Raw genomic sequence first — 27,965 nt, 5'->3', positions numbered from 1 at the left:
GACCAGAAAAATGCAGTCTTCATGAAGGGTTTACTGTAATGAACAGTTTTTTATTATTAACTTATTATCATCTCACCTTGGGTTTGTGATTTAATTTGGATTTATATGTTCAGGTATTACGACAAATTCAAGCTGTTCTTGAAAACTATGGGGTAAGGATGTTGAGTTTTTGATATTTTACAGTGTTTGCAATGGGTGTTGCAAAGATTTAATTCACTGTTTTTGTTATTAACTCTTATCATCTTATCCTTTGGTTTGTGTTCTAATTTGGATTTATATCTTCAGGTATTTCAACGAATTCAAGGCTTCCTTGACAACTATACAGTAAGGATGTTGAGTTTTTGATATTTCGTATTTGATTTATTTCTTCAGAATTTTCAACCAAATTCACAGTAAGGACGTTAAATTTAGGATATGTTGCAGAGTTTTTGCTTTTGTGTGTAAAAATGACACATTATCATGTCTGTGGCACTTGGATATAGAAAATTAAGGATTATGCTATCAGATTGAGATTTGAAAAACACAGCTTTTAAAGCAGAGGTAGTCTTGTTTCCTTATTTTATAATGTTATCATTTATAGTTGGTTGTGTTGTCTTTTGAGTTTGCTGCTCAAAAACAACTGGTAGGATAGTACCTTGTCTCATTCATATGTTAAGTGGGAAGTTTAATTTAAATAGGTTCACTTAAATGGGGTGGGAGATCCCCTGCATGAGCAATACTTTATAAATTGATTACAAAATATGTTGTTTATGATCATGAAAAGTGTAATGTGAAGTGCAGGTTACTGCAGAAAATTATAATTATTATCTCATCCTTTGGGTCAGTGTTCTAATTTGGATTTATTTCTCCAGGTATTTCAACTAATTCAATACTACCTTGGCAGCTTTATAGTAAGAACATTAAGGTTTTTTTTATATTTTGGCACATTTTTGCTTTTGTGATTATATTTTTACTGTGAAAAGGGGCAAATTTGCATTTTGGGAAAAAGACTGTCCTTTTTATGGCCACATTATGCATTTCATAGCTCCAGGAGTTTCAGTATCATCTCAGAAAGTGCAATCCTTGCTTTCAGTTAGCCCACATTAAGCATTTCAGAAATAAATACAAATAAAGTACTAATTTATATTCTTCTCATTTTCATAGGAAGACTCTAAAAGTACAAGGGGTAAGTTTTCATAGCAACATTTTCAACAAGATGTTTTTGATTAATAACATGCTGTTATTTATTGTTTCTCAATAATTTTGTGAAATGTATTGTTTGTTTTTTGTTCACATTCAAATTTATTAAACATTTTTCATGTCATCTCTCTGCTGTTCAAGAGGAAAGGACAGATTTGATCAAAACAACTAATACCTATGATGATGTTTAATAAATTTCTATGATACAGTAACTTGATGGATTCAAATATATCGATGCACTTTGCTTTATGTACTGTCATTGAAACAAACACTGCCTCACTGTCTGTGCTGTACATTTTAAGTTCAGGAATAAAACTTTGCTGAATTCCTTCTTTTTTTGGGGTGCCATCACCATAATTTACATCCTTATGGTCCTTGTCATCCCTTAAATATATTACGTCTTATGGGAGAAAATCACCCTGTTAGTGTCATTTTAATTACCATCACAAATTTCTGGACCATATCTAGACACTAAACAGTGACTTCCCGTACATACAGTTCATTTAAATTAAAATTAATTGCATGCATGAAAATATTCAAAATATCATGTCACTTACCTACATACAGAAATCTGTCTTTAAAGTGTGATTAGTGTGATTAGTTTCATCACATTAATCACATTAATATTATGATTATTAAATTCAAATATTGAGTCTTCATTTCTTTATTCATTGGTTTTACTACAGTGTTAGTGTGTATAGTATGTGATGTTAGTTTTTAGCAGATGCACTTTCACATTGTAAGTTGTGATATGATGCACACAGATGTCTTTCATAGTTGTCAGAAAATGAACAATTTAAAAGGGAATTGCAGTCCCAATTTCTCACACCAGTTAAATCTCAAAATAAATGTAAAATTTAAAAATTCGCCATGTTTTCAAGAGTTCCCATGAATTGTGCTTTAATAACCAGGGAAAGTGGATTCACAGAGAAGCAGGAAAAGCTATTGATAGACAAAACTTGCTAAACAGAATGAATGAGAATGTATTTAAGAAGAAGCCCCCCAAAAAGAGGGAATATGCTGCTGGAAGTTCTCTAAGGCGAAAGAGTTGTGGGCCAATACTTCATCAGTTGGACACCAACTTAAGGAGGGTAAATGGGAGGGAAAACACATTTCTGTAGCAGCCTAGGCCACATTGCCAGGGACAGTATGAGCTCAAAAAGGAGGCTCCAATCTGGTGTAAACTGACACTGTATGCTCACACCTGCAAGGTGGAGTGGAAGTCAGTGACCAAAAAGAGTGAAAGAGGACAGGGGTAAGTGGGAGACATAATGTTCACAGGTATTCAGAGTTTCTGAATTGAATTAAGGAGCAGTCAAGATAATGCTCACTGTGTCTGTGTTGTCTCCATACACTGTCTTCCATCAGGCCTCCACACGAACAAAACAGTGTCCAGCACTTTGTCACTCTCTCTGTCTTCAGCTCACATGTTCTCTCTCGCAGAAGAGGACAATGTTGTCTTTCTGCTGTCATTTTGTTGCCCATGAATAACCTCTGAGAATACCGATGGCAAGCTAGATAAATAGACAAGTACATGTATGTATTTATACATGCATTAATATTAACAATATATCAAGGTCTGAAAAAGTGAATTGAATTATTTCATAATTTTTGAAAGAGGTTCAGCACATTACTCCTGTCTCTGTTTGACACCTCTCATATGCAGATGATTTTTTGCGTTAAACAATAACGAAATGGGGGTCTTACTCTTTTCAGTTATTTAAAGCCTGTATTAGATCCAGTTATTAACCGTAAATGTGTATTTGCAGAGAGAGCAAAGTGGATCATACAAGCTTTGAAAAGGGAGAGTAAGGAGATCTGTAAGTACTAAAATGTTTGCAGAATAGCATCTGTTTGCTTGTTTCATTGCTGAGCACCAGTGCCTACTGCTTGTTGGGATTGATTTTATTAAAATCTTCAAGGAATCAGAAATCTAGAATTGTATCAGTTTCTGTTTTGAATTACTACAGGACTTCAACTTTCCTTCACTTGTCTAGATATAGTACAATACCTTTTCTGTTCCGGGTTCTTAATCCTTGCATTCAGCTGCAGTTTTCTCCAGATAAACATTTTGGACAGGGCTTTCCAGTCCTCATCTTTGAGGGAGAGCTGTGTCTGCAGGTTTTCCAGGTCTTTTAAAGCATTAGTTCCTACATGGGAGATGTTAAATTGGTGCGGTTAAGTCACTGAACAGCTTGTTTATCTTGTTTATCTAGTGTGCTTTTATCATGTTTACAGTCTTCCTCTTTAAAATCCTGACCTATAATTGTGTTTAAATTACTGTATTTTACCACACAAGACCTTTTCAAAATGCTCTTAAATACCTTATAAATGTATGGAAAAGTCTTAACGATAAAGTCTCGAGATAAGTTACTGTCCAAACTCTTAAAGTAATCTCTTCATAAAACTGGTTCTGACCCACACAGTGAAAATGGGCTTAATGTGCTTAATTAATTTGTTTTACAAAATGGAATTTGTTCATTTGTTTTAAAAGAGTTCAATGTCTGTTTACTGTATGAATTAACAGAGGTTTTATCTCTTTTTAAATATTGCAGTGAAACTGGCCTTGGAAGGTATTTTCTTTCTTGTTATCAACTTGTATGTTTAATTTTACATTTTTATTCAAAACATTAGTGATATTTTGTGAATTTAATTTAGAAGTATTTATAAACCAATGTGGAAGCATTTGCAATTGTTAGATTTTTGTGGAAATAACAAAGTATTTGATGTTATATTTCATATACTATTAACTAAAATGATGATAATCCATTTTAGTTTTATATTTCATATAAAGATAACTAAATGTTTTTTCAGAACACATGATTAATGGTAAGATGTAAGTTATTTGTTAGATGTAGGCTAGATTGCACGCCAATAGTTTGAATATTAATACTTAATCACTTTTTTGCACAAATTCTAAAATTGCTGTTCTTTAGAAGGCCGTTAGTGTGAGTAGGAGTCTCAGTGAATACTGTTTGTACTACCTGTTTCTGAGACAAAGGCTAGAGAAGAGTTAAGGGGTGTCCTGGTCTTAAGTGTGCTTTAAAGAAATAGATTTTTACAGAAAACCATTATTGACATGTTAATGGATGCAATTTATTAGAATAAAATGTCAGCACACAAATCATGTAGAAGAATCATTGAATAGTATTTGGATTTTAGTTTCTAAAACCAGAATGTGCTATCAGGTGAAATCTTTGTGCTTTGCCCTAAATTCTCTCCCTGTTCTTCTTTACCCACAGTGGACGTGACCCTGGATGAGGACACAATGAACTCCTACCTGAGAGTGTCAGAAGATGGCAGAGAACTGAGGTGGACGGAGCAGTGCCAGAATCTCCCTGACAATCCTGAGAGGTTTGATGAATACCCCTGTGTGCTGGGCAACAGGTTACCAGCAGAGAGGTGTGGGTGTTGCTGGGAGGTGGAGGTTGGAAACAAGAAGTTCTGGGAGCTGGGAGTGGCCCGAGACTCAGTGTGCAGGAAGGGGCAACTGAGTCTGAGCCCTGGAGCTGGGTTTTGGGTCCTGAGTCTTTGGAATGGGAAGCTGACGGCCCTGACTGACCCAGAGACCCCATTGGACACAGACGTTCCTACGAGAGTGGGGATCTATGTGGACTATGAGGAGGAGAAAGTCTCCTTCTACAATGCTGTGGACGGCTCCGACATCTACACTTTTAAAGAAAAAATAGACAGGAACGTTCAACCATTCTTCTCCCCTGGCAACAATGATAAGGATCCTGTTTGTATTACACAACCTTCAGGGGCATGAACCTGCTGCTAGGAAAAGGGATACATCATTTTCCCTAAGAATATTTACATTCAGTGCCCTCCAGATCTGTGTATACTGCTGACAAAATAGGGACTGAAACATATAATAGAATGAGTTATTATCTATATTTGACTTTGTAATCTTAATAGTATTGCACAGCGAAAAGTCATATTTTTCATGTTTATCACATTTATTTACACCTTCAGTTTGTAAAGTCAAACAGAAACAAATCTTCAATAACATTTTGCTCGATTAATGTGCAGTGGAAGTATTGAGAAATATATAGAGACTCCTAAAGTTTCCTGTGACTCAGTCAAAATTGATAAAGATTCTAACTGCACACAAAAATATCCTCAAGTGGTGAATCCTTCAAAAAATGTGTGATTCCTAATCGGAAACCAAAGTGTCAGAAGGATGTAGAATAATGAAACACTAGCAAGTGGGCAAGCAGAAGTGTGAGCAGGCAGGTGCGTTTGCAGCAGGAGACAGACAGGTGCAGAGAGTGCATGCGTGGTCCAGGCACACACAGTCCAGAGCCACGAACAGGGGTAAACAAAGTTTAAAACCAATAGATGAGGTACAAAGCACTAGAGGAGAATTCAGTGAACACTGTCAGGGTGAAGGGAAAGTCTAAAACCCAGGATAAAAACAGCAAGAACTAGGAACTCAGAATATAGCTACAGTAGAAACATAGCAAACTTTGTGAGAGAGTTTCTGAGCACTCTAGGATCACAACTCTAACTACTTGAACCACCTGAGGCAGACATAATAATTAATTGCCTCCAGGTGGTACAAGACTTCCTGTATTCATATTAGCATCCATGACAACTGTCGCTGCTTTACGGGTACTGCTTAAATATGAGTTGGCCCTGCAGTGCACCAACGGAGAGAAGCATGACAGTTATTTATTTCATTGGGTGGTGTGAGTAAATACAGAGAGCATTCCAGCTATACATAATACCCTTGCATGTTATTAGCTGGAAGGTCCATATCTATTCCCTAACTTTCAAACAATATATTTCAAAATAAGGAATGCTCTAAGGACCTTCAAACTTTCAAAAACAATAACGTGCAGAAGAGAATTAGGAATTAGGAATAATGGGAGATGAGAAAGGTCACAAGGACTGTTGTGGGAAATTGTTCATCCAAGGAGCAGGACACAGTCTTTTGTGGGCTCAGTTGTTTTATTGAGCTCAATAATGACATCAACGCGCGTTGGGTCTGCCCCGCAGGACAGACAAACCGCAAGGGATTCCCAGCTCTTATATACAGTATGATCTCAGGAAGATGTTTTGTTTCACCACTTCATGTGTATTCGTCTTGCCCTTTGATATGTAACATGAGTTGACCGGTTGGTTCTGTCCCAAGTCTTGTCCTTTGATGTGTAGCTGTAATTGTTGGAGCTGCTTAAGATATGTTAAAACAGCCGACATATTACACAATGCACCTGAAACAACACTGTAGTGTTGAATACAGATAAATTATATATATATATTTTCCATCAATAATATATATGTGTTTTTCTACTTCAAGGACAGTATGGGAAAATTAACTATAATTATTTACTTCACACTGAGTATTGTTTCCTGACTTACATTTACAACGTATTTGCTTCACGTTACATATTATTTCATGTCTATATATTAGTATATTCAGGAATCCGATAATGACCTGCTAAAGTGTACATTTCAACTATTGTAAAGTCCAAATTAATTGTGCAAATTGCTAAATGTAGCTTTATTTAATAATGTATTTTTATGACAGCAATAAAATGTTTTCAAGTTCTCTAATAAATACAGACTGGCTGTGGGTACAAGGAAATAAAAGATGTGACACGCATAGGGTCCAACTACTCCTGCCTGCTCCAGTGTGACACCAGGACAACACATAGCTTAGTCATAGATCCACAGAGACGTCCTATTGAACACAGTATATGATATACTATACTGTAGATTGCTGCACATTGATTTCTTGAGGTTACTGTGGTCCCAAGATCTGAAGGAGTTTAGAGAAGGTGACTCTCTTGGTTTGACTCTAGTCAGATGGCTTGGCACTACAGGTTGGGACACATGTACATTAGAAAGGGTATACTATTTAGCTTATCTAGTCTTATTGATGGTTTCAATATCATGGCTGGACAGCTTGTTCAGGACCCTACAACATCTGTTCCCAAATTTCCCTGTGATAGTAACGGTTATTCTAGATCATCCACAACTGTTTTACAAGTCTTTACTAACATCACGAACAGTTCACCTGCCTGCAGCAATGGTATCAGTATCAATTCAGCTACATTACTGTCTGAGTCACCTGTGGTTCTCACTCCCAGTGAGAGCAGTCTAGATCTCTCTCTGATTCCCCTTCATCTTCATGAAAGGAGAAAGGATCCAGGGACATTAAGCAATGGAGAGCAATACAAAGAGCAATGCAGGAATGGGTGTGGCCAGTGAGAAAGAATGGCCAAAAACATAAAAATCTGGGGTACGACTTTCAGGATTTCAAAGTTTCAAGTGTGAAAAACTTACCTGTAAATGCATGCAAGTGTTCTAAAAAGAAAACAGTCTTGCCGTTGAAAGCTGGAGGGAAGTCTGATACTATTAAAAAAGAAATCTGATGTCTTTCTGGAAAAAAAAGTCCTGAAAACCCTGTGTAATCACTGCTTTGATACCTTGTTATAAACCACTGGCCTCCTATTTTGTCAATGTTTGGATCAACGATACAGAGTAAGGAAGGACACAGTGGGGAAAAATAAACAGATACACCAAGGAGAAGCTCAGTAAATTGACCTACAATAAAAATATGAATAATAAAAAGGATAATTTTCCATCAGGTATTTTATGTAAGTATAGAGAATATTCCTTGCACCACACTAGTTTACATTTGTGTGAGATGAAAGACTGAGTGACTTTTTTTTGTAAACTTATGTACTCATGTTTTAACATGAAAGTAGTTTTTAGCCTTTAAGGTCACACCCAAGTATTAAAGTCCACAATAATTAACAGCTCTTTTCAACTGTCACATACTGTACAGTTCATCCTGTCACGTGATGTTTTAGTTATTTGGTGCTGAAATAATGCATAATCAGTCAACCGTAATCGCATCAGGCAGAGTGCACTAAAGTTAGCGTAGGCTACTTTTTTTCTCATTATGCTTTATTAAAAATAGCACTACCCGCAAATATAATTACATTTTTTTTCTTTCAGGGTTTACTCCAGATCCATTGGTGTTCTCTAAAGAAACAAACAAAAACAGTATGACAACTTATCTTTGTTGACTTTAGTATAAATTGTAAGTTTACAATTCAAGGTTACATTAACAAGGTTGCATTTCAGAACGAATTCAAATAATAGTAATTATTCACACAAGAACTGAGAGACTCTTCGATCTGCACGATGTGAATCACAAGCTACAGCAGGAGGAGGCATCATGACTGCTGTTCTGGCACATAAGGGCTTCTCATTGTCTTAAAATGATTCCAGGAATCTCTTCAGGCTTTTTCATTTCATGCAGGGATATTTTGTAGCATTTTTCTGATTGCGCAGTGGGTGGAGGTGTATTTTTTTTTTTTAGTTTGTAATATGACGGTAACGTTGCACAATTGTAGTCTCAGCAGCAGGTGGATGTTACAGTGACGTGGCAGACGTGGAAAGACCCACAGCGACAGTGATCTATTGGCCGAATTCAACTTTGCAGTTTGAAATCTAGGCGGTTCCTTAGTATTCGGGCACATGAGCTACAGTAACTCATCTACTGTATCTGTGCATCTGTGCATCTACAGTATATAATAGAAAATACACATTTCAGACACTTCAGTGAGAGCCGAATCTCACTGAGATAAACTACTGTTTTTTGATTTGTAATTAAATGTATATATATATAATTTGATGATAAGAAAAAAAAACCTAAGGTTGCAAGCGAGAGGAATCCACTTCAGCCTCAAGATCTGCCAGTGTTTTATCTTTCAGGGTGTATGTTTCTGTTCTTGAAATAGTTTGTTCCAATTTGTTCTAAAAACAAAAGGCAGAAATATTGGTGTGTATCGTGGGAAGCACAATTGGGTCGATAAGCGTTTGATTAAGATCAGAAAAACGGAAATCTACAACTGTAGAACAGAAACACTAGAAAACCCGTTTTCTGCAAGCGGAAGTGATGTAAAAAGGTATCTAGGGTGAAATATTACTATTTTTCTACGACCTGCGATAGACTAAAATTTAAAGTATGTTTGTGGCTCTTATGAAGAGTGGGTGTGAACAGTGAGCACACCACCGCGATAAGATGAGGTCACCTGTGGTTTCATAACGTACTGTACCTGCTTGTTACAGTTCCACTTTCGGTTGTAAGATTATCTCTCTGCTTCGAAAAAAATACATTAAATCATTTAAAAAGGCACGAGTTCAATTATGGTAAGATTGACTGTAATATTTTCTTTTTGATACCATTAGATGTTAATTATCGCTTACACTGCAACGTCTGGAGATGAAATTAAACTAGGGCGTAAACAAAGGAGCAAAGTCTATCGTTGAAAACTACACACTTTGAAAACTACACACGACAAGCTCATTTTGCGGACATAAAGGTATGAAAATAATAATAGGCTTCCTTTAAAAACGACAGTGTTGTAAAGTGCTTAGATTGTAATGAAGATCTGCATATGTACTGTATATGTACAGTGGATATCATTCACAAGAACTCGGTTCGTGGAAATGAAAGCTTGAGTTTTGTATTGACTTCAGAAAATACGGACTGATAATTCTGCAGTTTGACTTTATGAATGGTGTCATGTGACGGACACCAGTCGTGATCTACTGGCTGATTTCTCCTTTGCAGTTTAAAATCTTGGCGCCTCCTCAGGGTTCGGATACTTGACTTGATCTTCCTGTAAGTATCAAGTCCTTACCGTGACGCAAATTTGAGTCTTAAAACTCTAAAAACACTTTTGCTGATGCTTAGTTTAATTTAACTATTTCACTGTTTAATTTGGTTAGGAATTAATTGAGCCAAGGACAATAGGATTAGGATACGGATATGTATTTCTACAATTGCAATGTACTACTTTGAATAATAATAGATTAGTGATTTAAAATTGTTTTATCATTATTATTGATTATTACTGGGCTGTGATAGAGCTGTTGCTACAAAGAACAGTGGTACTAGTGACATGTGGACAGTAGATATGTATTTTACTGGAATAAATACGGAGAGGACAATAGGACAAGACAGACAAGGTGAAGCTGCAACAAATAATAAGTCATGACATTAAAGAAAACAAAATAGAGACATTAAAAAAATAATTTTAATTTCAATCAGTGTGATTAGCTGTTTAGCCATGAAATAGTCAAGCACAAAGATCAAGGGTGACACTATGTTGCTTGTCTGAATATGCTGAACATGGACTACTGAGACGTGTTGCTTGGGTCAATCAGTGCTTCTGTCCGATTGTGCAAAGTAACTTAAAGAGCTCGAGGAGAGTGAAGGAAAAGTCTGACAATTTGCTCTTTGACAGGAACGTTATGGATATACCCACCAAGATAACTCTAGCGGGAACAGTGCCAGTCCTAATTGGGTTAGTCAGCTGGATATGGAAGGACACTATAATACCTTCTGAGCCTCCATTGCCAGGTATGAGATGCTGATCAGCACTGATCTGTTCTTATAGCCCACCGGTCTGTTTCCAAACCAACCACATCTAGAGTAATGCACGATGTGATGTCATTTGGCATGATTGCTATATTTCTTTCTTGCTGTGTAAAAATAATGATTTACTTAAACATAGATTAACACTTTGTTTAGACCACTTTTGTTTAGATCAGTAATTGCTCTGAAAGCCATTTTCTTAATATAAAGGTACAGTAGCAGCTACATTTTCAAGGTAATTGAAATGTAATATAAAGAATAACCTTGACTCATAGTCACTCACATAAGTGTTCTCTCATACTGATCACTCAAAAACAAGCCTCTTATTAAAGCTGACATGTTACTTCCAAACCGTTATTCCCACCCTTACAAAATTTAATTTAGTATGGCTTTTTTCAGTGGTTATGGAAAACAACCGAAACCAAAGTTGTTTTTTTATCATTTTTAAAAGTTTAGGCACAGGTAGTATTCTAATAAAACCTTTAAATCTCTCGTTCAAGCTATGCTATCTTTTCACATTTTTGTGAAACCCAAATTTTCCTTGCCATATTCAAAACCAAATTATTCTCATTTGTTCCTCCATAGATCTCCTGGTTCCATCAAAGCCTTTGACTGTCAGTGTGGGCAGTGACATCGTCCTGTCCTGTCACCTCACACCTGAGACAAGCGCTGTGTCTCTGGAGGTGAGGTGGTACAAAGGGAGCTCTGGTGAGCTGGTCCATCAGTACACAGACAGGAGGGAGACAGAAGGCCCAGGCTACCAGGGCAGAGTGCAGCTGTTCCATCAGGAGCTGGAGAGAGGCAACGTGTCCCTGCTGCTCAAAGATGTCAGAACCTCAGACCAGAGCACCTACATTTGTCACATCAGTTCTGTGAAGGGAGATGAACGGGAGTCTCAACTGGAGATACTGGTTACAGGTAACACAGCTGATGATAGAAGTTACTGGTAACACAGTTTCCAGTTACATGATTTTGGTTACAGGTAACACAGCTGAAGATAGTGGTTACAGGTACTGTAACACAGTTGAATTTCTTATATCTTGCTATGTAAAGCAAGATGATACAGGTGCACAGGTAGGAAAATGGCTACCATGAACCAATATAATTCTCTTTTGTTCACCCACAGATCAACACTTTAAACTCATGGTTCCATTGGAATTTTTGTCTGTCAGTGTGGGCAGTGACATCGTCCTGCCCTGTCACCTCACACCTGAGACAAGCGCTGTGTCTCTGGAGGTGAGGTGGTACAAAGGGAGCTCTGGTGAGCTGGTCCATCAGTACACAGACAGGAGGGAGACAGAAGGACCAGGCTACCAGGGCAGAGTGCAGCTGTTCCATCAGGAGCTGGAGAGAGGCAACGTGTCCCTGCTGCTCAAAGATGTCAGAACCTCAGACCAAAACATCTACACTTGTCACATCAGTTCTGTGAAGGGAGATGAACAGGAGTCCCAGCTGGAGATACTGGTTACAGGTAACACAGTCGAAGTTAGTGGTTACTGGTAACACAGTTCAAGATAGTCTCTTCAGGTGGCTACACTGAAAAACATGTCTGGTATGAGCCAATAAAGTTTAAGATGTGGTCATTTCCACATAATGTACTTATTCCTGTTCAATAAACTATAGCAGACCTATGAAACAGATTGCAGGGAGCATCTCTAGACGTTTGTGAGCCCTTATCTTCAGATCCATACCTATATTACAAGCTCAAACACAATTAAAATTTCAAATTCTCATTGTCAAATATATACTGTATGTAGCATTTTTCTAATGATTTTGTGATATATATGAGTGACTGAAACACAACTTAGTTTCTGTACCCTTTTAGCTTTAGAAAATTTATCATTTCAATTTATAATGAGTTTTACAAAAGTATTTGATTTTACCTTACAATAAAAATGAGTTTGGTATGAGTTTTAGAACGGGGTTTACAAAAACATGTTTCAATGATTTTCTTTTTGTACATAGAAATTTTTACAGCATACAGCACATAAGAAACACTCATGCACTAATCTAGTTGTTTTGTAGCTGTCAAAACAAACGTTTTTTTAACAGTTAGCTACAGACTTCCATGTGTAGATTTAAGTTAAACCTCAAAACTACAAAGGCCTCAGACAACTTAAGTTAAAGAACACAGAGCTCTTAGTGGTAATATTGCTACAGTAGAGCAATAGGAGAAGAGATAGGAGATGGAGAGATAGTATGTTACAGATGCAGCCATTCAAAATGCACGGTACAAACCCGCGGTACAGTAAACTACCCACAAGCCACCGCAGGGCACCGCGGTAAGTGATTGGCTGGCCAAAATGACCGACAGGGGCACTCGTGGTGCATTGGTCGGTAGTGAAAAGATTTAATCATTTAATCTCTTTACTGTGCACATTTCAATCCGCTTAGTTTTGAATATGTATATGAAATTTTACCACTAAAGGGAAATTTTAGTAGCTGAGCATAAAAAGAAGAGGAGCATAACGCATCTGAAGGTCATAAACGATATTAATTTAGGAACATAAACATTACTGTATGTAAACTGTACTGTGTATGGCTGGTCTTGGTAGTTTAAAGAAAAAATACACACCAGCCTTCCATTTCTCCCTAAACATTTTAAGCATGAACATTTTATGAAACGGTACCCAAATATGCGATTGCTGTATAGAATGAATTTTAATTTAAAAAAATTATTTAACACCAAAATTAAGCTGTTTACATCTTCTGCCTGAGAACATAGTCACCCGTTGCTACCCAACGCAGAAACACAGCCACTAACTAGCAAAGAGAGGACATTAGCTAGCCAATATGATAAAGAAATAAATGATTATTTTGTTTATTTCTTTTGCACATTTATTTGAACATTTCCATCGATTGTACAAGCACTTGGAAACGCCCGTTTTCCATGTAAATAGTTCCCTGGTTCCGCACCCCGCACCAAACAAATTTATATTTCTAAATATCACAATATGATCGAATTTAAGTCATTTTAATAACAATGAATAGTCACCTATGCGTTACAATATAAACATTTATATTGATTTAAATCGCGTTTAAATCGCCTTTATTTAAAACCCATAAATAAAGCTGATACTGTTTAGACTTTTAATTATTTAAAACTGTATTACAGCAGCACAATGCACAATGCAATGTAAATCGCTATCTTTGTCTTCTGCGTAATAATGTTCACCTCTCTGTCCAGCAAATTAACAATAATAATAATAATGAACTTTATTGTATATGGCGCCTTTAAAGGTGGCTCCTCAAAGCGCTTTACAGGATAAAAACAATAACAACAATAGTGTTAGGCTGGGCAAACGATTTTTTTTTTATAGAAATACAAAATGAGATATAATGATGTGTTCCGGCTTAGACATTAACGAAGAGCATAACACGTGGGCGGCGTAGCGGTCGGCTCTGGCTTTCCCATCTACTGTATACACTGCAAGTACAACCCCCCTCTCTGCGGGAGTGCTGGCTGTGACGAATTAAACCGGTTTCACAGGTATTTTCAAAGTAGAAGTGGGCGACATTTCCAGCAAAAGACACCTCCCCCCCTCCAAAACCCAGTAAGTACTTACTAGTTAAGAAACTGAATGAAATCGCTTTAACATGCTAATGCGTTGGTGTAACAGTCCGGGCGTGGCAAGCTTCTAATTTCAACCCGACTACGGCCAAAGGAACCCTTCTTTCATTGGAAGACAATGAACATATTTTAGACCTAAATGAATTAATAGCAAACATGGTTTACATAAAAGACATTTTTCCAAGAAAGTTTAGCCTTTGTCACTAATGAAACCACTAAATAAAGACATAAATATAGAAATCTTAAGATTTTTAAAATACATGACTTTGCAAAAATTTATTTTAAAATAAAAACGATTACAAACGCCAGGGGAGAGAGAGAACAGGGGAGGGATGTTGGTTTTGCATAAGGGCGGGGCTATGGAAATGAGGTCTATTTGGGAATGTGGAGTTACATGTTCTGGCTGTTTGTGAATTATCGTTGTTGAGTATGGAGTGTTGAGGTATTGATTTTGTGTAATGCTTTATGTTGAAAATTGAGGTGGATTTTGTTTATGATAAAGAGGATAAACTGTGATGGGAGGAGTGTTTGGTTTTGCATAAGGGGCGGGATTATGATAATTGGATGAATTTGAGAGAGTTTGCGGGCTATTTTTGGTTTGTATTACGAATAATTTTGTATTGTGATTGTTATCTATGTTATTGGTTGGTATGACGTTTATATGGTTGTTTTTGTTGGTTGGTCGTTATTATGGTTATTATGTTTATTGTGTCATTTTTGATTATTGGATGTAATAATCAAAAGAGAGAGAGAGAGCGAGCTCCTTCTTTTTACTTTTGTAGCCAAAGGGCCTTGCAGATCAGATTCCCTTCCCCCTACGGAAAGACAGACACGTTTTCACAGTTTAGAAGCCGCTATTCAGATGCAGGCGAGGCGAGCAGCCCCTAGATAAAACATCAACTTTATTTGAACTCCAACGAAAGTATTAATGGGTTTTAATTACCGTACTCTTATGGAACATGCTACCAGCCATCTGCATTGAACGATTAAAAATAAAAACGATTACGATTGGCACTCCTGTAGCTTTTTCACGAAACCTCCTTTTTCACGAAACTTCCAACAGAGCTGTTCAACCGGTTTTTATCGGGCACCTCTTATGTCAGGCATAAGCGATAAATATACAGTATTTAGCTTAAAAGCTGTACAACGCAAGACATTTCGTTACTCTAGGAGGTTTCGTGAAAAAGCACATTGTGCTGCTGTAATAGTTTTAAAAAAAGTCTAAACAGTATTAGCTTATGTATTGGTTGTAATTTAAAAAAAGTCAAAAACCGCATTCAAAATGCAATTTAGCGCTTTTAGATACGCGATCCCATGTTTTTCTTTAATCCCTGGCGGGACCGGGCGTCCATAAGAATCAAGTTATAGGTTTCATTGTTCTTTGAGAGAAACCAAATTATATCGTTTTTAATTTCTTTAGATACGCGATTCCAAATTATATTCCCTATTAATCAAATTCTAAAAGTATGCTTGTTGACTCCGGTATCGAGCGTATTCGCAGAAAAGCTTAAAACTACCACTTTTTATACACATGTTATTTCACGTTAGTTAAAGACTGCGATGCTTAAAATGTTTAGGGAGAAATGGAATACTGGTGTGTATTTTTTCTTTAAAGTAATGAGACCGGCCATATACAGTTTACATACTGTATGTTTATGTTCCAAAACTAATATCGTTTATGGATTTCACACACGTTATGGTAAAATTCCATATAAATATTCAATACTTAAATGGGCACATTAAAGACATTAAATATACATATACATACTGTATACTGTACAGTATACATGTTCCTAAATCAATATCTTCTATGAGCATGTGAAAGGCATGGTGAATGTGGACCAGGGCAATACTTTGAGTTTACAGCTGGTCCAAGGTCATTCATTATACTGTAAATACTATTAGTAATAACTTCGGTAAAGACTTTGATAGCGACAGCTCAAACATGCTCCCCCCCTCCCTCTCTCGATTCATTTCAATTTAAGGTGCTTTATTAGCATGACAGATGGGTACAATCAGTGTTGGGTATTTACTTTGTAATCTGTATTGCTTTGAGATGCCACTTTTAAAGGTGATATATAAAATCAAGGCTTTAACTTGCTTTAACTCCGCAAGTCTGAGTTCTTGTGTCCGTCCTATCTGAGCCCGAAAGTATTACAATATGTATCTTTATAGCAGGTGGTGTACAGCTTTTTAGTATAGATTACACTTTTCTAAAATGTATTTAAAAAATAAAAACGATTACAATCTAATCTTTCCACGTTTGATCCCAAGATCCCAAGAAAAATAAATCTAAACGGGGAGAAAGCTATGCTGAAAGTTTATTAAGATACTTAGAAGACAAAGATATCAATTTATGTTGCATTTGTCTGATTGTGAATCAAAAAACACATATATTTAAACACGCGTTTGCAATTTAAATCAAAACGCGATTTAAATCAATATAAATGTTTATTTTGTAACGCATAGGTGACTTCTTCTTCTTCACAGATTTTTCACAGCCTTAGTCCCAGACTGTCCTGGGGTCAGCTGCTTTGTTGCTCTTCTCCACTTGTCTCTGTCGAGCACATCTTCCTCACTCACTTCACATACCTCCATATCTTTTCTCACACAATCTATCCATCTCTTTCTAGGCCTGCCTCTTCCCCTGTTACCTTCCACCTCAAATTCCATTACCCTCTTTGTTACTTCCTCAACGTCCCTCCTCATGATATGCCCATAACACCGTAACCTCGCCTCTCGCATCTTCTCAACCACATCCACCACCCTACATCGTCTACGGATTTCTTCATTTCTGATCTTCTCCTTCATTGAAATCTGCAGAATCCATCTCAACATCCTCATTTCAGTTCTTCTCATCAAGTTCTCTTCCCTCTTTCCAACTGCCAAGCATTACATAAACATAAAAATACATAAAAATAAATATAAAATCTTTGGTTCAAAGGCCATGTTTTACAACAAAGCACAAACATTGATAATATAACTTCTACACTATAGTTATGGGCATGGTCATCGGTCTGACTGCATTGTATTCTGTTGTTCACTCTTTTTAGTTGTATTTTTAGACATGAGAGTAGCAGAGCTTGAGGAACTAATTAAGAAACTACAAAATGACAAACGTACAGTATTGCATGTGGTTTATAATACACTTTTAACTGTGAAAGCCATCAGTCAGACTATATTGTACTCTGCTATTCACTCTTATTCTCTCTCTATTTTTTGCTTATGTAGAAAAGCTTGAAGAAGAGAATGAGAAGCTGCAGAATGACAAAGGTACAGGACTGTTTGTGGTTTTATTTGATAGTTCTTCAGTACAGTTATAGCTGTGTCAGCCATCAGTCAGACTGTATTGTACTGTACTGTTAATGCTTGTTGTTTGTGTTTGTAGTGAAGCTTGAAGAAGAGAATGAGAAGTTGCAGAATGAGAGAGGTACAGGACTGTTTGTGGTTTTATTTGATAGTTCTTCAGTACAGTTATAGCTGTGTCAACCATCAGTCAGACTGTGTTGTACTCTGCTGTTAACACTTTTTGTTTGTATTTGTAGTGAAGCTTGAAGAAGAGAATGAGAAGCTGCAGAATGACAAAGGTACAGGACTGTTTGTGGTTTTGTTTAATAGTTCTTCAGTACAGTTATAGTTGAGACAGCCATCAGTCAGACTGTATTGTGCTCCGTCATTCACTTTTGTTCTATGCATTTATAGACAAGAAAGTAGCAGAGCTTGAAGAAAAGAATATGCAGCTACAGAATAACAAAGGTAAAGTGCTGTTTGCAGTCGTAATAGGTTTACAGTACAGTTATAGTTGAAACAGGCATCAATCAGACTGTATTGTACTCTGCTATTCACTCTTATTCACTCTCTGTTTTTTGCTTTTGTAGAAAAGCCTGAAGAAGAGAATGAGAAGCTGCAGAATGAGAGAGGTACAGGACTGTTTGTGGTTTTATTTGATAGTTCTTCAGTACAGTTATAGCTGTGTCAGCCATCAGTCAGACTGTACTGTGCTCTGCTGTTCATTCTTATTGTTTGAATTTGTAGAGATGTCCGAAGAACAGAATGATAAGCTGCAGAATGATAGAAGTACAGTGCTGTTTGTGGTTTTGTTTAAAGGATAACACTTGACAATCATTACTTTGTCATTATGCAGTTTCTTATTCTGTGCTCTAAGCTCTGCTACTCTCTTATCAACAAATACAAAGAACAAATGTATAGAGAGTACAATACAGTCTGACTGATGCCTGTTTCAACTATAACTGTTCTGTAAAACTTTTAAAGAACTGTTATAAACACAACTTTTAATTTGAAGTGAATATAATTGAGGTTCTACTTTTTAAAGTTTAAGCTTTAAAGTCATGCAATGTAGAAGTTAGGCAGGAACATGCCATTGTTTCTTATTTTTGATTTTCTTTAAAAAATGTTTGAAAAATCAGCTTCCCACTTTAACCTTGCCATAACTACAGTATAGTGGGATTGTAGCATATTTGGGGACTCATAGTGGTCCTTTGTATTACAAGTATTACGGTAACGGTAATACGGTAAAGTCTGAGTAATATTGCAAGACAGCAGATTTTGAACTGAGGAAGGCATTTAACCCCCTTCCCCGGCAAAGACAAAGCTGATAAAGGTGATAAAAATCCATTCAAAAGGGTGCAGTGGGTTAACACAAACTCTAACAGAGCCGCTTGTGAGAGCAAGGTGACGCTGCTCAATTACATGAGATCTCAAGTACTGTACAGTCAGATTTTTAAATGATCTGTTTGTCAAATTCACCTAATTTACGCAGTACACGACTTCTGAAAAAGTACCCTTTTTTCTCGAGCAAACTCATCAAAGGTTTATTTAAGTCTGAAACTTGGATGGTATGTCTCAGCGACTCCGCTCTGCCCGCACCAGGTCTCTGCTCCCACTGTTCCACACACGCCAATCACAGGAGGTCAGATCCACGTACTGTATACTGAAACAGCACACGGCAATGAACGGCAGTGTGATCATATACTGTATAAATATTAATATAATATATATAATATTTATATATAAATATATAATATTTAAAGTTAAATTACTCGTTGCTGAAATTTGTACAAAATATTGATGTTCTTAATGCGGATGTAAAGCAGTGGAAGAAGCACATCGCGTTCGCAACAAGCTATAATAACAGTTTCTACACATGCGGTATATTGATAAGCTGTTCTCCAATTACATGGGAATTGTAAAAATAACCGTTTTCCCCCTCCTTTGTTTAACTTAAAGAATTCCGTGAAGAAATCCTTAATCATGAAACCATCATGTATAATAATTCATCCAGATACATTCACTCACGCCAGAGCAAATTTTGCCAGAAATAACCTCCCAGAGTCCAATACTGTACAATATACAGTTTAAAGTTTTAAATTTAAAGTTAAACTGATGGCTGATTATAGGCTACTGAAAATTGGATTAAGACAAATTATAGATTTTCTCAGTTCAGATGTAAACCTGAAAGAGACACATTGTGTTCACAATAAACTATAATCGTGGACTATTTTTATGTATTCGGCTATGTAAGAAACAAACTGAAAGTAATGCTCTGATCGGGTTTTGAACCGCCTGGGTGCAGCGTGCTACATTTCAGTCCATTGCCCATTATCGCTATAAAGACAATAAAAGTTTTTTTTAAAAAACGAATGTCAATTTTTTTCCAAAACTACCACTTGTGATATTTTAGCTGCATAGTTACACGATTCCATATTAATATTACTATCAAGTGGTATTAAATCAGTACAACTTTTTTTTACAATAACAGCAAGTGGTGTTCTTACTACTGTACATATTTTAAGAAAAGGATAAAACATTGTACAGTAACTTTTTATGAAGTACAGTATATAAACTTTATAATGTCAGAATAAGTACATTAAAACCATAACCCATTGTTTATTAATTATTGTTTATCATTAAAGATTTTTAACATTGTAAGTTAAAAATGTTCAAGACTTTGATGCATAAAATATTTTTGAAGAGGGTAGAATGCTGTTGTGTATGTTTTCATATTTAGCTATCACTACCATCTACTGTCCGTACATTAGATTACTGTATGTATTACATTACAGTACTGTTTTTGTTTTCTGCTACTTTAGGTACTGTTTTGTTTTTTTTGCTACTCTGCAAAATGTACCTATGGATTTTCATTATGTGAATGTAAACCTGAAAAGGGCACATCACATTCACAAGCTACAGTATAATAACAGTTTAAAATTATCAAATGTCTAAAGAGTGTACAGCTTAAATTCTATAATTAGAAAAGATTGTCCCTCAGCATTGACCAGGATTCGAAACTGGGCGTTTTCTATTGACAACCCAAAAGCACCACATGCCCTGTTAAGCTTTTACAGCTCTACCTGGCGGTTTTACAAAGAACTGTAGTCACATTACTGCAGTCTACTAAAATCTCGTGCAGCCGCCCAACCGTAAACTACTGCAGTATCCCTTGCGCATTCTGAATGGCTGGATCTGTACATTTAGTTATATTAGATTACTTACAGATTACTTACAGTTATTTCAGGTGATCTTGAAATGCTACTCACAATGACTCAAAATACAATTAAGTTCATAGAAATGACTAACATATTACAGACTGTTGTACGCAGCTCATTTCTGTTCTTATTCAATTCTCCAGGTATTAAACCCGAACTGCCCTCCTGGTTATTGCCCGTAGGAATGGTGTTTGCTTTGATCCTGGTTGTTGCAATCGGAATCGCTTCTTTGTCCTACTTCAAAACAAAAGGACAACAAGGTATATTTTCTTAAGGTCTAAATCAACCAATTTGCACTGTCAAAATTGATGCGATGAGAAATGATTGTCACACTCACTCTCACACACTAGAGTTATGCTTTGTATGCCTTTAGCATACAAAACTTATAAAAAAGCATCTGACTGAATTCTCATAAAATTTAGCTCTGACATTCTTTTGCTTTTGAAAGAATATCATTAATATCATTTCACTTTGAAGATCATGTTTCTTACAGCACGTTTTTGTTCCAACATCCACTGCTTGCATTGATTAATTTAGACTATATCATACTTAAGGATCACAATAATTTCTATTAAATATTAATCCAGCTAACTTTCCAATAAACAAATTCCTGAATTGAACCTCAATTGCTTAATGGACTCTGGTGCTGTAGACTCTGATGATTAAGGATTAGCCACAACAAAGACTTGCAATGGAGCTGAATGGTTGCCTACCCCTGCTATATACTTTATTATTTAATTATATTCAGAGATAGAGAGTGTCAATAAAGACGTCAGTAGTGGTTCATTCATTGATCTTATAACAGATCCTTCCTTAATGTATCATTTCTAGAAGGACTCAGGTACATAAACCCAAAGTTTTCGCTATATCAGTGATGGTTTCCCTGGCTCAGGCAGGACCAACTCAAATTTATTCTCCCTGCCCTCCTGTAACTTCGTCATTTATTGTTGCTGTTTTTTCCTCAATTTTCTTCACATTCTAAATCTTTCCGACACTAGAATTTAGGTCAATAATACTTTTGTTTGGCCCGAGGTTCGCGATATAACTAAAATCCCCAACAATCAGACTCAATAACCCTTTAGTTTTTAGATATTATATGAGATGCTAAAGGTCACCTATTTTGGTTCTTGTTTAAATGAATATGATAGTGTATTCACTCTAGCCGTTTATCGTGAGGAATGTAGAGCTAAGATACTGGGGAAAACTGTTTGAATTTGGATAAGTCCTGAGTTACTGACCTTCTATCTCTGTCATTGACAGTTCATAGTAGACAATGTGCCTTAATATTGACATTCAGAAATATACCTGTCACCACAGCAGAAAGACAATCAACATGCTGGTACTGAGTTCTGTTTCTGGACTGTGGTATTGCTGATGTCTGTAGATGAGAACAGATATGATAATAATATTTTCATGGAAACCGATACAGTAGGTGGAGTTCTAGGGGAGAATTGGGGGGTGCTCCGCCTCTTCCTCTATCATTCAATTATCTCTTTGCCATTTAAACCTAACCCTGCTAACACACACGTCTAGAGTTTTTGAGTTTCCTCCTCCTCCTCTTTCTGTCGTGGTACCTTTGCATTCAGATTCCCTCTGGGGGGGGTCAGTGGAGCCCACGTCCCCGACCTCAGGGTGGCAGCGCCACCTTGACCCTTTCTGGGGAGGTTCTCAAGCGTGAGTCAGAGGGGACCCCCGGCCACATTATTCTCTAACTTACTAATTCTCGTTCTCTCGGTCCTGAGGGGTTTATCCCAGTTGTGAGGCAGTGCCTCAATGCGACTCTTAGCGAGTCAGGGGACTTCTTTCGCTTCCTTCTTGAGCAGCTTTGTCTTCATTCTCAACCCCTCGAGCAGCGCCTCTCAGCGCCACTGGAGTGATTCCTCCAGTCAGGGGTTCTTTCTCTTCTCCCTTGAGGGATTCGTTCCCAGTCGTGAGGCAGCACCTCTCAAAGTGACTCTCCGCGAGTCAGGGGTGTTCGTGTTTTCACGCCCTGGAGCCTGCCGAGTCAGCCAACCCAGTCGGCCACCTGGGTTCCCCCGTGCGGTCCGAGTGCTCTTTTCTCAACATTACTAACCCCTGCTTCTCCCCTTGAATTACCTAAAATGCACTTGTTCTTAATTTCTGCACCATCCTGGAGGTCTTTGCTTTGTTATTGAGCTTCAGTTCATATTGGGATCAACTGTGCCTTTCGAAAGGTATTTAGAAATCTGAAAACTAGAAACTGCATTTCCATTATCTATATTTGAGACCTGATATAATTATGAATATTCTGTGGTGTTAGGTTTCAGGAGAGACAATTTCATAGTGTTTCATAGAAATTATGTGAACATGAACTATGACCTTTTAATACTCGTTTGATTTTGTCTCTATCAGCTGATCGAAGTGAGTCTCTTCACAATCTCTGTTTTGAAAGATAAAACACATGCAGCTCCATGGGTGAAGGGTTTACAAAGTGAACATTTAGGCATTATATAGCCAGTCCTTTAATTAATACTGTATTTACTCTGTTGTTAACATCTCTGTTGTCTGTATTTGTAGAGAGAATAGCAAATGCTGAGCAACAGATTAAAGAGATTTTTGATGAGAAGAGTAAGTATTGATCTGTTTTGTGTGTACATAAAGTGTAGTGTCATTAACAATGTGGTATTACAGTACTAAGAACACAAATTGCACTTGTTCTGTTATAGTGTACGAACTGTTAAACACAGCTGTCCTGTCTTTGCACACATGCTCTCACTGAGGAGTGTGTTATACTCTATGTTAATCAGATAAAATCATTCGGGCAGCTGTGAAACACTGTGGTTTGATGACAGTCAGTATTTGACATTGTGGTTCCACTGGTAAACCTCAACAGAAACAGAAACTGAAAGATCACTCAAGCGACCTTTACGAGTAGTACTGTAAGTTAACACTTACTGTGACTTAGTACATTGACCACAATTGCACAGCATTTAAACAGGATAGGAAGCCAGCAGTGCTTTAGATTAAAATTGTGCATTTAGGGATGCTGGAGTTCACTGATATTGAGTATGCGTGTTGGCCATTCGCTGTGTCTCTTGTGGATGACAGTTACATCTTGATCAATTTCTGTTTGACCCAAGACAGGAAACAAAATCCCATCAAGCAGACATTGTTTTCTAGAGTACTTTATGCTATAATTAGTTGCAATATATATGGGAATTTAACAGTCCCTTTTCTGTAGGAATAAAGAAGTTCAGCATGAACTTCCACAAGTTTCTCAATTAAATGACGATGCTAAGATGAAGGTTTTCACTAAAGAATAACTGTTTTCTAATCATGCTTTACATAACAAATTACACTTATTTATTTATATGAAGCTTGTATTGTGTCCTGTTATCCATCACAAACCTGGTACAGTAGATGGAGATAAGAAAACGAGCAGGATGTACTGATCACAGTTTGTTATCAACCTCATGCTGCTTGTTCTCTGTACTGTACTCCTTAGTTTCTGTACCTTGGGACATGTGTTACTGTTGAATTGACCTGATCTTTTGGATTGTAAAGTTATCTAAGTGCCAGAACTGTATCCTATCGCAGCCTCTGTTTTCAAAGACATAACGGATTTATATACTGTAATTTCACCTGTGTTAATACAGTATGACACCCCTCCTATTCACCCGGGGTTTGTATCCTAGTTGAATATTTAAGGATAATATAGCCAGCCTTTAGACGTGTGTTGTTGCCACAGTCTTGTCATTGAATAATGTTTGGAAGTGCAGATGGAGCGGAGCAATAATGATGGCACGTATGTAATTGTTTTTAGCAAAATCTTACCCCCATGTAATGGAATCTTCTTGAAATTGTACTCTTTTGTTAACTGTTGTTGTCTGTATTTGTAGAGAGAATAGCACAGCTTGAGAAAGAGAATAAAGAGCTGCATGAAAACAAAAGTAAGTATTGTTCTGTTTTCTGTCTTTGAAGAAAAACATCATAAACAACATGCTTTTCTCGTTATAAGAATATACATTTCTCACTTTTTTATTTTGATACTAATTATGCTAGTATTGCTGTAGACTGACATTGTGCACTCACGAGCGTGGTACAGCTGTTACACTGATGATCAGTGCTGATTAGATGGTGTGTCTCCTGCAGAAGACATCTGCATGTTGGTCCTACAGATGGTCTAGGCAGGAGAAAAAACTGCAACTAATTCTGCCTTTGTCAGTTTTCTTGAAGACACCAACTGTGATCAATCAGATGATTTCTCGATTTCTTTTACCTTTCACTGACTAAAAGCCCAGGAATTATTTGAGTTCCCATTACAGCTAAATATTAGATATTTAGTTGCATTATGCAGGTATGAACTTGGCAAGCTGAACGTTTGTATTGTAGTTTCTCTTGCACCCCATAAGCACATAAACAAAGAACAGGACACTTTCACACCTAGTGAGATCTGAGAGAGCAGCACCAGAGCTCATGCTGCACAACCATGGAGACCTGGAGTAAAGACCTGATGGCAATTTATATGATTACATTCACATTTACAGTATCTTTTCTTACAAATTGGACAGGAGGTAGATTATAGTATGTTTTAAAAAAATTTAAGGGTCACCTGTTTTGAGCCTTTTCTGATTTAAAACAACAGAATAGTGGGTTGTATGCTAGGTATGTATTACAGTAGTGATAGTGTGCAGTAGGTTAAGTAACATATAACAGGAATAATATAGGAATATGGACATTATGGTGATTATAAATAAGCCTAATTATAAGGTTTTCAAAAGCTTTGTTATATTCTTCTCACAAAATTGGCCTTGACCTGCACAACTAATCTAAGCTTCATTTCTGAGTAGGACAATTATTTTGTTTAAAGTTTTAAAAAATTCTCTTTAGTGTATGAACTAATATTGGCTTTATCTCTTCCAGATATTTCAGTGAGACATGCCATGGCAGGTATTTCTTTTTATTCCTATCTCAAAGATATTCATTTTTGTTTTAGGTATAGAGGAAATTTTGATTTATTTAAATGTTTGGCTTTAATTTCACTTTTCTGAATTAACAACACTGCAGGGGACAGATGATCTCTCTCCCTGTGGAGATGTAGATGCTGAAGAGAACAGGGAACTGGGCCATGTGGAGCAGCAGGTGTCAAGGGCTGCTCTTCCTATTGTTGGGAATTTGCTTTAGTCAGAATGATGATCAATTTTATTTGATTTGCTTTATTATCCCCTGGGGGAATTTTTCTTTTACAACCGAGTCCAACACAAAAACATAACAAAAACAGACAAACATCACCAACGACGAATACAGTGTAATCGTATCCACTGAACAGCAGATAATATAAATAAACACATATTAATATAATAAAAGCTATAATCAATAAGTTGATTGAGAGTTTGATTTCCTGAGTCTGTTATCTTGTCTCACAGATGGGAGTAGTGTAAATTCACAATGGAGGGTGTGAGACACACACTCCAATATGCTCTTAGCTTTCTTTGAAACCCTCTGTTTGTTTGTACAAGTTGTGGATGTGTATGTTTTCCCTGTGTTCGTGTGGGTTTCCTCCCACGATCCAAAGACATGCTGTGTTACAAATGTATGTATGGGGAAGTCTTGAGGCCATTTAATTTGATTATTATATTTCTTTCTCTTTTTTAGATAAAAATGTATTACTGTTTTTAAGAACTGTATCTGTATCGTAATTGGCAACCAACACTGAACAAGCATGGAATTGTTTTATTGTGGAATATTATCAATTTTGTATCACTCAACTGGCCTAGGAATAGACATTGAAAAGACATTGAAAGTCTTTGCACTTTGTCCTACGTTGTCTCCTTGTTTCTCTCCTCCTGCCCCCAGTGCCAGTGACCCTGGATCAGGACACAATGAACCCCTACCTGAGAGTGTCAGAAGATGGCAGATCAGTGAGGTGGACAGAGCAGCGCCAGCATCTCACTGACAATCCAGAGCGGTTTGATAAAGAGCCCTATATCCTGGGCAAGAGGCCAGAGGGGACTGTGTGGGGGTACTACTGGGAGGTGGATGTTAGGAATAAGAAATACTGGGAGCTGGGAGTTGCTAAAGATTCAGTTCCCAGGAAGGGACAACTAACTTTGAGCCCTAAATCTGGGTTTTTTGTTCTGAGCCTTTGGAATGGAAAAACACTGGAAGCTCTGACTGACCATGAAACCCCCGTGATCTCAGTTCCCATTCCCAAGAGAGTGGGAGTCCATGTGGACTACAGAGAGATGAAGGTCAGCTTCTATAACGCTGAAGATAACTCCCACATTTACACATTTGAAGAGAACATTGACAAGACAGTCCGTCCGTTCTTCTCCCCTGGAAATACGGAGGAGGGTACTTTGATCATATCATGACCTGTGCTGTCTGACTCTTGTGCAAAGTATGGTCTTCAGCTTGCATTGGAAAATGTGTGTCGGTGTTTCACACATTTTCTTGATTTTTCTTAATTTAATTTTTCTACAGTGCTGTTTCACATGTGAAAGTTGTTCTCCTCTGAACTATCACTAATTAGCTACAATACTTAAGTTACAATATTACAGGGGTTTATTTTACATAAAGTATACCCTGGCTTTGCTGGACTAATGGAGTAGAAAGGGTGCCTGGAGGTGCCAGCTGTCTGTTAAATTATCAACAAATATGTTTGACACCAAAAACACACTTGTATATGAGAAACAATGTATACAGCATACTGTATCAGTATATACTTACTGATGTACTTATGTACAGTGCCCTCCATTAGTCTTGTGACAGTGAAGTCAAACTTGCTGTTTTTGATGTCTACTCAAGCAATTCTGATTTATGACAAAATATGACATCTGTATGCATGATGATGAATCACAGAATCTAGATTTCTGCCTTTTTAACTTTTTTTATGTATTTTTTTACATAAGATGCAACTTGTTTTTATTATTTTGTAAGGATTTTCTATTTTAACATATTTTTGCATTGTAATCTTATTTATATCATAATGTACTGTATACTGTAAGATATTTTGATATGTTAAAAATACATCTCATGCCTTACTGTTATGTCTCCTGTTCTCAACTTTTTCATGAAAAAAATATTTACTGTAAAAAATACCTTAAGAAAACATAAAATATAATATCACAGATGATGCTTTGGGCTGTAATTATGGATTAACTGGGACCTGTCTTGCAGTGATTGTCTGGTTATGCCTCTTTTGCAGACAATATGCCCCTTTACCAGATTTTGTCCGTTAAATCCGAAATCCTCTAAAGTGAAGTGTTTAAGCAAGGATTTACTGTATTTGTATTATTTCACTAAAATGTTATTCTTAGCCAATTGAAGCCAGCAGCCATATCACCCT

At 36.9% G+C, this 27,965-nt stretch overlaps 2 protein-coding genes and 1 pseudogene across 4 annotated transcripts; all 3 read left to right on the top strand.

Annotated features, from left to right (window-relative positions):
- Positions 1 to 146: 146 nt before the first annotated feature.
- On the top strand, positions 147 to 6,705 carry LOC148833648 (E3 ubiquitin-protein ligase TRIM21 pseudogene; annotated as a pseudogene). Its single transcript, XR_016091041.1, has 7 exons — positions 147 to 152; positions 286 to 324; positions 852 to 890; positions 1,144 to 1,165; positions 2,949 to 2,999; positions 3,735 to 3,752; positions 4,422 to 6,705. The product of XR_016091041.1 is annotated as an E3 ubiquitin-protein ligase TRIM21 pseudogene (transcript).
- Positions 6,706 to 9,277: 2,572 nt separating this feature from the next.
- LOC148833647 (CD276 antigen-like) lies at positions 9,278 to 17,787 on the top strand. The gene is made up of 8 exons (XM_088915264.1): positions 9,278 to 9,348; positions 9,773 to 9,823; positions 10,449 to 10,564; positions 11,165 to 11,497; positions 11,706 to 12,050; positions 17,382 to 17,423; positions 17,539 to 17,580; positions 17,696 to 17,787. The coding sequence occupies exons 3-8, from the start codon at positions 10,456 to 10,458 to the stop codon at positions 17,785 to 17,787; spliced, it is 963 nt and encodes a 320-aa protein (XP_088771390.1). The 5' UTR covers positions 9,278 to 9,348; positions 9,773 to 9,823; positions 10,449 to 10,455.
- On the top strand, positions 17,539 to 27,747 carry LOC148833646 (E3 ubiquitin-protein ligase TRIM21-like). 2 transcript variants are annotated; one of them, XM_088915506.1, is made up of 9 exons: positions 17,539 to 17,580; positions 17,696 to 17,737; positions 17,853 to 17,906; positions 18,029 to 18,070; positions 20,800 to 20,916; positions 23,195 to 23,245; positions 24,517 to 24,567; positions 25,541 to 25,567; positions 26,474 to 27,747. In XM_088915506.1, the coding sequence occupies exons 3-9, from the start codon at positions 17,885 to 17,887 to the stop codon at positions 26,989 to 26,991; spliced, it is 828 nt and encodes a 275-aa protein (XP_088771632.1). In that variant the 5' UTR covers positions 17,539 to 17,580; positions 17,696 to 17,737; positions 17,853 to 17,884; the 3' UTR covers positions 26,992 to 27,747. The 2 variants fall into 2 exon arrangements, with proteins under 2 accessions (XP_088771632.1, XP_088771634.1); XM_088915508.1 differs by lacking the exon at positions 20,800 to 20,916.
- Positions 27,748 to 27,965: the final 218 nt, after the last annotated feature.

The sequence above is a fragment of the Atractosteus spatula genome, chromosome 5, assembly GCF_055471065.1.
Source record: "Atractosteus spatula isolate fAtrSpa1 chromosome 5, fAtrSpa1.hap1, whole genome shotgun sequence".
Classification (NCBI taxonomy): Eukaryota; Metazoa; Chordata; class Actinopteri; order Semionotiformes; family Lepisosteidae; genus Atractosteus; species Atractosteus spatula.
The sequence above is the reverse complement of the archived record's forward strand: the minus strand, read 5'-3'. Positions and strand labels throughout refer to the sequence as shown.